At 37.9% G+C, this 11042-nt stretch overlaps 1 protein-coding gene across 1 annotated transcript in view; it reads left to right on the forward strand.

Moving 5' to 3' along the window:
* Positions 1-6: 6 nt before the first annotated feature.
* Positions 7-11042, forward strand: part of IFT81 (intraflagellar transport 81) — a gene marked incomplete at its 3' end in the record, with an annotated part of 25463 nt that continues 14427 nt past the window's right edge. The window contains exons 1-7 of the mRNA XM_010077098.1: positions 7-215; positions 929-1032; positions 1650-1830; positions 4752-4841; positions 5916-5981; positions 6299-6409; positions 7635-7719. Of these exons, the coding sequence (XP_010075400.1) occupies positions 72-215; positions 929-1032; positions 1650-1830; positions 4752-4841; positions 5916-5981; positions 6299-6409; positions 7635-7719 (781 nt within the window). The remainder of the gene's footprint in view (positions 216-928; positions 1033-1649; positions 1831-4751; positions 4842-5915; positions 5982-6298; positions 6410-7634; positions 7720-11042) is intronic.

Below are 11042 nucleotides of genomic sequence, written 5' to 3' on the forward strand. Positions count from 1 at the left end.
CCCTCTTCTCGCCGAGGCCCGGTGACATCTCTTCTGTCTTGTTTGCAGAGGTTTTCTTCCAGGCCACGATTATGAGTGATCAAATCCAGTTCATTGTTGAGAAGCTCAATGAGGAGCCCTTCAGGAAGAACTACAACTTAATCACGTTTGACTCCTTAGAGTCAACGCAGCTGTTGCAGCTGCTCAATGATGTTCTGGGGGAGATTGACCCGAAGGTAAGGAAGGCAATCAGAGGCGCTCAGACCTGCGTCATTGCCAACATCTTACATGCACTTGACGCATACATTTATTTAGGTCTGGCTCTGTATCATCTTGTTTGGTTTACCAAAGTAGCTTGTATGAATCTTCCTGGAAATAAACGTGCCTGGCAAGAATCTTTTCTGTCTGTGCATCTGTGTGGTTTTGGCAAACCAAGTGTTTCTTGGGCCAGGGGTACTGGATCCCTGTCTCCTAGAGACTGATGTCTCTGTATTTTTCCTTGGATTAGATCCTGGTTCATGCTGACAATCTCTGTGGCTTGCACACATACCCAGGGCAGGAACTGATCAATAGATATTGAATCCCTCTCCTTTGAGGCTGACGAAAGTGTGTGTAACATCAGAAGGGATCGTTCATACATCTGGGGCATAGAGATGTGTGCCTTGATGTGCTTGGGTATCTTGACTTCCTTGGTGGAAGTAATCAGTTTGTCTGCTTAGATGGGGTCCCGTGAATAGAGAAAATGTGTACCTAGGATGAGTTTTCCTGAATACACGTTTCAGAGAAAAATCTGTTAGAAGATAATTGAAGTTTGGTGATAAAAGGAGCATCTCACATCATTGACGTTTCATGTGGTAAATGGATAAAGTCAGTTCTTTCAGGGTTGCTGGTTAGTTAACGTGACTTGCACAAACAATGGATAATTAATTATTTTTTTCTTACCATTTAGCATGCTGTTGACATTAGAGAGGAGCTGCCGGAACAAACAGCTAAAAGAATGCTGAATCTTTTTGGTATCCTTAAGTACAAACCTCCAGGAAGTACAGCAGACTTGTAAGTATCTGTTTGTCTACAAATCACAGTAAAATATCTTTTACAGCTTATATGGTAACAACCTTGCATTCAGTTGTGTGCATTTTTGACCTCGACTATCCCAGTGAGTGTGTGTAACGCCTTGAAGACAGCTCCTCCCTTGTCCCTATAGGGTATGGTATAGGGGGGGATGCCCACAGAGGCTCCCGCAGGTGCAGGCTCCCCTCGGGCCCCTGCAGCCACTGCTATTGCGGAGTCAGCCAGGAGAGGGTGCCGCACGACTGGCAGGGTCAGTCCCTTCCCCAGCCCTTCCGGACCCGCTACCCGAGGCTGGATTGCACCCTCCTGTGCCAGCTCGTAGCCTAGAAAACCCACACTCATCCCACATTGCCTTTATTCCCGAAGAATATTGCAGAAAAGGAAGCCTGTGGTGTGTTCTGGGGTTTTTATCCATCTCGAGGTAGCGGAATAGGGATCATAAATAGTAAACTGGCATTGTGAGTGGTTTCTCTCACAGCATTAAGAAAATCATTAGGCAAGTGGAGAGGGAATGTCAAAATATTGCAAATTGTTTGCTCCAAGCCAATGTTCTTTAGTTTGAGATTTATTGGTATTTTCTTTTTGTTGTTTTCGTGTAGGAGTGCATTCCGCCAAGGGTTAGTTACTGGAAGCAAACCTGTAATTCATCCCCTCTTACATTGGCTTCTTCAGAGGACCAATGAACTCAAGAAAAGAGCTTACCTGGCACGTTTCTTAGTGAAATTGTCAGTGCCAGCAGAGTTTCTACAGGATGATACTGTGGCTGACACCAACAAACAGGTACCATTTTTAATGAGTGCCAACATTTTAGCTTAATGAATTAAACGGCCAGTAGGAGTACGGATAAATGAAGCAGGGAGTTACTGCTGAGATATGTGTTCAAGTGAGTTATGTTCAGAGCATGTTGGAATCAAGGGTGACCGAAGATTCATAATAAGAATTATATGTCTTGACTACCTTTCTTCCAATAACTCTGGAATTGTATATTAATAGGTAGCATTGAATTACAAGGTTTTAAGCCCATTAAGTACTGGGTACTAAATAATGTTCAGAACCATGTTGGCCAAGACAGATTTTTATTTCTTAATTTTTAAACACTTTTTTTTTTCCTTATGAACTACAATGTGGATTTTTTTTTTTTTTAACTTTAAAAATCGCTACTTCAAGCTAGTCCAGAAAATGTTATGACCAAAAGCCAATGTCCCCTAATTGTCAACTGGCTGTATAGTATTTAGCTCCTAATATTTATATTAGCCTTATCCCACTTCTGCTTCAACCATTTATTTTTTTGTGAATAAGTGAGAAATTTCTTTTTCCTGGGCTGACATTCCTACTCATTATGTTCCCACTTCTTTTGTGAACATTAAATGTTGATTTTAGATAGAGTGGGTGGGCTTGAAATGTAAAGCTTAAAGTGAACCAAAGTTATGTTTTTAGATCTGTATTATCTGAGGTACATATTTACCTATTTTCTTCCAGTTTTCTGTGGTTTTTGTTATGCATAGTGACTTGCAAAATCAGTGTTTTCAAATGTTTGTAACAGGTAACTCGATTTATTAACTGTGCACCAGCAACGCTGCGTAGTCTGACTGAAGCTTGACTAAGCCTTTTATTTTTCTGTTACCACTAACAATATTGGCTTTAGAACTTGGAATAACTAAGCAGAAGTAGCAAAGAGAGAAAGGAATGCAGACTGTATGTTTTTTCAGTATGTCACAGTCTTAATATGTATAAATATCCAACTCCATTATTTCCATTACGTAAGACATGTTCCTTTTTGGGATTACAGTAATATAACCGTCTTATTAGACTAATACTCTGCTGACTAATTCAAAACAGAAGCTGGGGCAATATAGTGCCTTAATGTAATTTAACATTACCATGCAAATATTTAGGTACTAATGAATTAAGTCTAAAGTATTTAGGTAGACAGGCTTGCAATAGTGGCTTTTAAGGAAAACCTTTCCAACATGAGAGTTTGGAAATCTTAGAACATGGTCAAGTTTTATGGGTGTAGAGTCAAGCTCAAATGTACTTTCAGAATTATTTTAGAAAGGTACTCAGAGTACTCGTCACCTTCCCAGCTGTGTTGTGATTTGGACATCAGATTGGCTGCAGTATATCATTTATCAAGTAAGCAACTTCAGGAATAAATCTAGTTGTCCAGTCCTCAGTGAGTTGCCCTCAGGTGCCAGGAATCTTTCTTTCCCCCATAGGAACCTGGGTCTTCTTTGGTCCTTTGTGTGTGTCAGTTATTTAGTGACCGCAGCTGCAGCTCTTACTGGCTGAAAGTGAGAAACCTTTCCTTCGTTATGATCTGGCAAACTGTGCTCTGCCCTTGTTTGAATATTATGATTAGTCTTGAAATTTGGTGTCCCCTGAAGGAAAAGACTTACCAAGCTTGCCTTTGGAAAGAGGCAGAGAATCCCCACAAAGGAAGGCTGTTGGGCACCAGCGGCTGTGTTGTTGCTCAGAGAGTACCTGCTATTTCTTTATTTGTTCAAATACTTAAGTTCTGTAATGCATCAGTGATATAATGCAGGCCACTTGTGTTTTTACTCCTACTGTTTTGTAACTCGTTCTGCATTGTCCAGCACGTGCATACCTTATCACACCTTTGTTTGCCATTTAATCAAGCTCTTTCTCTATTATTTTATCTTCTCAGTAGCCATTTTATTGCTATTTTTTTGAATTCATTCCAGCTTGTCAGTGTGTGCCTGATATTGAAACAACCAGAAGTGAACAGAGCATTCTAGATGCTGTTCCCCAGGGTTTTATAGAATAGAATTGCTGCTTCGCTGCTCAGGGAAGTGATGCCTTTGTTTGAACTGGCCTTTGCTGTTGCCATTTTATGTTCAACATTCATATCAATTGCTCTTTCCAGGAAGTAAAAAAATGACTTGACATTCTCTTTTTAGATTTTTTCCATCTTACTGAATGGCTGTTTCTGTGGAGATTATCTTCCCTTGATCTCAGCTTGCATTTCTCCAAGCTGAATCTAAATTTATTTCCTATCCATATTTCTAAACTCTTTCGGTCCCCTGTTATTTCTCTACCCACACAGACTTTCACACTGCCTCTCAGTTTAACATTACTGGTGGGCAATGTACTGGTGTGGAAGTAGCACACTGTCTACTTCTTTCTAACTACCGAACTACATCCATCAATCTCTGGAAAATACTGAGGGCATGATTATGCAATGTGTCAAAACTATTTCTCACATGTTAAGTCAGGAGTGCTCTTGGACCACTTTGCTGGATTGAAGCTCAGTGCTCTATAAATTCAAGCCCCATTGATGAAGATTGTTGTTAGACCAAGCTCTTCCTTTTTGGGCTGCTAAATTTCTGTATGTGATATATACAGATTTATAGTAAGAGAGAATAATTTGTTAATATAGCATTGTCCCTTTCAGGTAACATCTTATCTTCCTGTTTTGAAAATACACTATGTATGACAGGGTGGTGAAAATACTGAAAAAATGTGCAACTTTTGAGAGTAGTTTCAAATGGAAGATAATTCACTGTGATTTTTCATTTTTGTTTTATAAGTTGATGGGCTTTTGTGATGAAAAAATGCCTTTAATTCTTGTTCTCACCGTATTTCTATTTCTATATTTACTGTCTTAGTAGAAAAGGAACATGTTGGTCTGAAAATCCTTAGACACCGAGCTCATTCTGCATGGTTTTTATTTAATTTTATAGTATGAAGAACTGATGGAATTGTTTAAAAACCTACATAAGGAGTGCGAGCACCTCAAAACATCTGGTTTATCTACTGCAGAAATAAGAAGGGTAAAAATCTGTCAAAATCATACAACTTTTGTTTAGATTTGTTTTGAATGTTGCTTCTGTTTGTTGGTTTTGTGGATTCATTGCAGTGGATAAGTAGTAGAGGTCAGAGCTGGTAGGCACTGCAGCTGCCTTTCTGAAACTGTTGGCAAACAGATTCGGAAGTCCTCGCTCACGCTTAGAACTGAGTTTTCTGAAGCAGATTGGGAAGCAAGGCTGCCAAGGCTCAGCTCAGCATGGTTTTCAAATATTAGAACTCCCTTTCCTCTGAAGGCAAACTGATACAAAGCCTTTGGCTTTACTGATAGAGGGTAATAATTTCAGAGGGTGTTGAATGAATTAAGAGCTTAAGTCAACAAAAATGATGGCCTTGTGTGGCTAAGGTGTTAAGTAAAGATATTTGCCCTGTTTCAGCAAAATATTTAAGCGTGTGTACAGCTTTCCAGTACGATGTATAGACAAGTTAAGCAAATGTTGAGATAAGGTCTAAATTTGGAGAATTTATTTCCCTTTCTCTTGTCATTAACAATCTGTGGAGTCCTGCTGTTGTGAAATAGGACTAAGGAGAATAATCATTGGATATGTGTTTTAGCACTAGAAAGTGTTTCTTTTAACACAATTTTAACACAAAAAGGGGCAGCAAACATCACTCGTGCATAACTTCATGCAAAATTGTCTGCCAGGAAGTGGGTAATGATGGTAACATTAAGAACATATGTTAGACTGCATCAGATGTTGAATTCATGCTGATTTTTGCTTGGTTGTTTCTGATAGTTTTTATTGTAGAGAAATACACCTGCTTTTATTTTAAATGTTCACAGTAATATGCAAGGATGCAGATGAGGGAATGTTAGCAGAGAGCGAGTGGGAACTGTGGGGGAAGTAAGAGAGAAGGGAGAGATTGGAATCCTGGGTGTTCTGAGCATAGATCAATAACATTATAACCACTTCAGTGTATTCAGAGAAGAATTCAGATTTATTAATTCTGATTTATTAATTTGAACGGAAGTTAGCCCAATCTATATTATACCATAAATAAATTAACGTTTATTCATCTCTTTTTTTTCTGCTTTTTAGGACATCAGTGCAATGGAAGAGGAGAAAGATCAACTCGTCAAAAGAGTAGAGCGTTTTAAGAAGAGGGTAATAAGAGAAGTAACGCTGTTACACTTCAGTGTCATAATCCTTGGCTTGCAACTCCGATTTTGGAATGCAAACAAGGATTAAGATAAACATACTGTATGTCTAGGAAGGAGTCGAATAACTAATTGACCCACAGGGAATCTCCCTAGGCGTTAGTCCAGAGCTTTTAAGAATCTGAGTCCAGTACTTTGCTGTCATTTCTGAGTAGTAACATGTATGGAAAGGAAGCGCTAACTGGGCTTGTGAGACATATGATCTCTTTAATGTATTTCTCAACTATCTGACAGTAACATGCACCATTTATCCACTTGCTGTAGGTGGAGACAGTACAAAATCATCAACGAATGCTTGAAATAGCAAGACAGCTTCGCTTAGAAAAAGAGAGAGAAGAATCTTTGGCTCAACAGAAACAAGAACAAAAAACTCAGGTACTGACATAAAAGCATACCTGTTAAAATAAATAGTTGTTGACATTTGTGAATCATGCATTTACAAAGGTACATGGAGAACAGTACAGAGTTTCTCCCAACCTCAGAAAATAAAATCTCATTTAAAATAGGAATATCTATGTACGTTTTGAGGGAAGAGGCTTGACCCTGCACATTTTGAACACCTCATTCAAGGTACTTGGCTGCCACAGCTGCCACTGACATAATGATTTAGCAGTCCCAGGAAATGCTCTATGATTTACTATTGTAGCACCCAAAGAGAATTCTTTATATTTATGGTAGTGAGCAAATGTTTCCTGAGTTTGATTTGTATCTCTGCATGTGCACTAAGATTTCAGGGGCTGAGTAACGCAGCACGTACCTCAGCTTTTCACTGGGAGGGGGAATATGTATTCAGGAGCAGCCTTGGGATTTTGGTTCCCAAGTTTGACAAAGATGATGTCCCAGGAAGCACTGGAAGAAATTGACGTCTGAATGTAAGGGTGGGTTTTATTCCTGAGCTATGTTGTCAAAAGAAGATACTTTAATAAAATCCAGTGCGATATTGTTATCTCACCAAATTCCGTAACATGAACTTCAACACTGTATTAAAATGGGAAAAAACCCCCAGACTTCCAGTATTGCAGTGTGTATCTGTGCGTGGAATCAATGTGAATCCGTAGATTTTCAAGCTGTTGGGTCTTTGCTTGAACCTGAGTGAGATCACAAGTAAAATTAATGTGATGTCCAGCTAATTCTCGTTCTTAGTACACATCTCTAAATCAGAAAAACGCTAATCAACTGGGTTTTGTTTGGCAACAAGCTTTCCAGTGTGCTCTCAGGTTGGACAGTGGATTGCTGGGACAGCTCAGCTGCGTTGAGGAACTCCAGCGTAAGGATAGTTATCTGCTGCAATCCTGAGTCTTGCTGTCTTTTTTTGTTGTTCTGATGTTCAAGCCATTCATATTTTAGGTTGAAAATAGTTTAATGAATTTCTGCCCTAGAGAAGATATCACTTAGGAGTACAAGAGTACTTTCCTGAATTAACACTTAATTAACACTAGAAAATATCAAATAAACCCAGGCCAATTGTTGAAAATTTGTTTCAGCATGTTCCCTTGTGAAACAGATAATCATTTGGATTCTTTTTGATACTTTTGGTTTAGATGTTTGAATGTGCATGTCAAAGGAATGAGCTTATGTGTGTCCATTTCTCTCTCAAAAGTTGTTCCATGCAGAGCAGAGACTGCAAAGAGCACACCTCCAGCTGAAAGAGATGCAGCATGCGGTGGTGGATTCAAAACCTGAAAGTAAGTAGTGATCTATAAAGGGTGGGGGCTTATGCCTCTCTTTTAGAAGTGAAATAAAAATTGGATGTCTGTCAGTAATGTGGTAGTGCCAAAAGCATATAGGAGCTTAAGAGAGCCTAAAGAAAGAAACAACTTGTGTTCTAAAGGCGCAGGCTGGAGATCCTAAGCCTGAATGTGCCCTGCCACAATAAAACAGGGAGACAGTCACAAGGGAAGATGATATCAATCATATTTTTGAGGTCCACTTTTTAAAAAAATGTTAAACGAGTTAAATACTGAATACTGCCATAATACTCTGCAAGAAAAAAAAACCACAAAACCAAACAAAAACCAACTGGAACTACAAAGGGTTGGAAAAAGCAGGAACCTCTTAGGAAAGACGAACTTCTGATTTAGTAAGGTTGGATGTCTTTTGTGTTTGTAATTGACCATTGGTGACATACTGCTTCTTAAAAATGTTCTCTACAAATGTACAAATACATTGAATACTACGTTTTATTCAGCGTAGACTTGTTTTTCTAGTTACCTTCTATAAAATGTTTGCAAAGCTCTAAGGCCTGTTTCTTATTGTAGTGCGATTTTGTGTTGTACTTCTCTAAGGTACCAAAAATAAAGCTACTTCCTAATTCATCTTTTTTTATAGATCATAGATTTTTTATATATATATATATATACACACACTTGTGTATGATTATAAGCAGATATACTGGATATATCTAGATATTAAAGCCTATATATTTATATATGAATATATTTGTTTACACATGAAAATACTTTGTTCTTGTTATATGACTGCAGCTGTCTGAGTTGGATGTTGCTGTATGACATTAATAACAGTAAGATTGCTTCTCATTTTCAGTGATATCTCAGTCTGCAAATAACCTCAGCAAAATAAATTCTGTACTACTTGTGGAGTAAGTTAGTAATCCATGATCATTTATAAAAATTGCAGATGGGAAGGAATTGCAGTTGCTAGATAAATGCGTAACTAACTGTCTCCAAAGGCTACAATTTGACAGCCTCCAGGTTTCTGATGATTGAATCACTTTGAAGGAAGTGTAACAAGGATTAGCCTGGCAGTTTGACAGCAAAACTGGGAGTCAGTTTAGGCTTCAGCATTTCAGACGTATGTGATCTTTGGCAAATTCCAGTTTGTCTCTAGCACTTCGTTGTTGTTAACACATCACAGGACTGGCGGAGGTTTTATGTGCTGTTCGTGCAGGCAGTGGGGTTGATTTATAGGGAAATACCTCACTGTCTGTCAATAGTGTGAAGGGGTAAGGCTCCTCATGGTCCTTTTCACAGGGGGGCTTTTCCAGTTGCCTTCTAAGTTGCTGTGGTTTAAAAAAAGCATAGAATTATTTTTGTTAAATGTATAAATTACTCCCAAAATGGTAGAATCTGATTATTTATTGATTTAAACTTAGCAAAGTAAGTCATTGTCCTGCTCTTTCAAGTACATTTCATATTCCAGTTGCATCACAACTGCTTTGGCAGCTGGTTTGGGTTAGAGAATTTTTTTTCAGTCACCACCACCTTGCGTTGTTATTATTTTGTAATTTTACTTTTGTTTTTTTACAATGCTCATCAGTCACTGAACCACAGAGGGAACTAAAAGAGTATCTGAACAATCTTCTTTACTCAGAGGGACCTGCAGTGGATTTTATAACTGTTCCATTTTTGCAGTAGCTATCAGAGAGTTTATACAGCAAAGCTGTGTCAACATTTCTATTTCAGTTCCTGGGTTTTTTTAAGGCCAATGGAAACTTGATGGGTTCAGTTCACAGAAGCAAAAGTAACATAATAAAAAGCCAGTAAATATGTCATTTAATCATTGAGATGAAAATAAAGATAAAGTTAACATATTTAATTTCCTTATCTTGAGTCCTGCTTGCAGGAGAAAGTGTTTAGATGTTCCGAAGAAAAACTTGGAGTCATTACTTAAGAAAACTTGTGTTGAAATTTTGCCCAAACAAAGACTTAAGGACTTAGCTTTGTGCCGGCTTTCCTCCACAGAAGTTACAAAGACACTGCCTGCAGTAGCAATTACAGAATGCCAAGTGTGTTTTTTAAGTAATTGAAATTAGGTGACCACAGTGTACTGACTAGGATTCCATTTATTTTAAAAGCTTTGTTGGTCTACAGTTAGCACCATTTATTTTATTTTAAAAATCCTCTTTGGCTGCAGTTTGGTGCCTCAGCTGCCTACTCGTATCAGAATAGCTTGTGTGCTGACAATTCAGCGGCTGGTTGGTAGGTGTGGATTTTCACTGGAAGTTACTTTCCTTTAAAATTTTCTTCCATTTTTAATACTTCAAGTGTTTTTACTTCCAAAGCAAGATAAAATGATAAAAGTTGTTGTTAATGAGTGGAAGCTTTTTTGTTTGTCTCTTAAGGATGCATCCTGCTTTGATTAATCCATCTCATAATTAATTTAGGATGAGCTACTATAAAGAAATGTAAAGGAACTCTTTAAGGAATGCAACTAGCACGTATTCATGAGTATCATTGATGTGCGATTACCATCAGTCTGCTTTAGCTGTGCCACGAAAATACAGCTTATGGTTAGTAGGTTTTTAAATGTTAGAAATTAATGAATTTAGAAGACTTTGTATTGTATAATGAAAAATAGTTGATGGTTATGAGATGCTTTGTGGACTAAAATTAATCATAGTGGTTTCCACAGTACTGTCTTTCCCTGTTTAGGAACTTCAGTACTGCTCACTATGTTGTTGGACTATAGAGAGGCAGTTGCTGCTGGTAGCACCAAGTAACATGAATTTGCAGTTTCCAGGGTTATTTTTTTGTTGTTGTCGTTATTGTTCTGGATATGGGTAGTATTTTTATTAACACTGACCACTGGTTTGAATAACCTAGCTCATGCTTTCTCAGCAAGATTGCCGTCTTTTTGCTTTGAATATCTCCGCTGGCACAAAAAGAAATTGTTAATGCCAAGAAGCGAACTGAATTACTGAAATTCTTGATCTCTGTCCATTTTACAAAACATCATTGTTCACTTTATTGGCAGAAATACGAAGAAGTGGATGACTAGCTTGAAAATATTGATTAAAAGAATGTGTTAAGATGATTGTTGTTGATAAACAGTGAAATGTGTAATTTATATACTTCATTAGTTAATATGTAGGAATAGTTTTAGGGCACTGAGAACTTCAAAGATACCTGTCAAGGAGGAATTGCTTTGTACAGATATCTAGTATGTTATTCTGAACACTTGATAAAAAATAGAAATTTAGGATGCTGTTATTCACATATTCCATTTGAATGAAGACTTTAACATTTTTATTTTCCACAGAACTATCTTT

The sequence above is a fragment of the Pterocles gutturalis genome, unplaced genomic scaffold, assembly GCF_000699245.1.
Source record: "Pterocles gutturalis isolate BGI_N339 unplaced genomic scaffold, ASM69924v1 scaffold52176, whole genome shotgun sequence".
Classification (NCBI taxonomy): Eukaryota; Metazoa; Chordata; class Aves; order Pterocliformes; family Pteroclidae; genus Pterocles; species Pterocles gutturalis.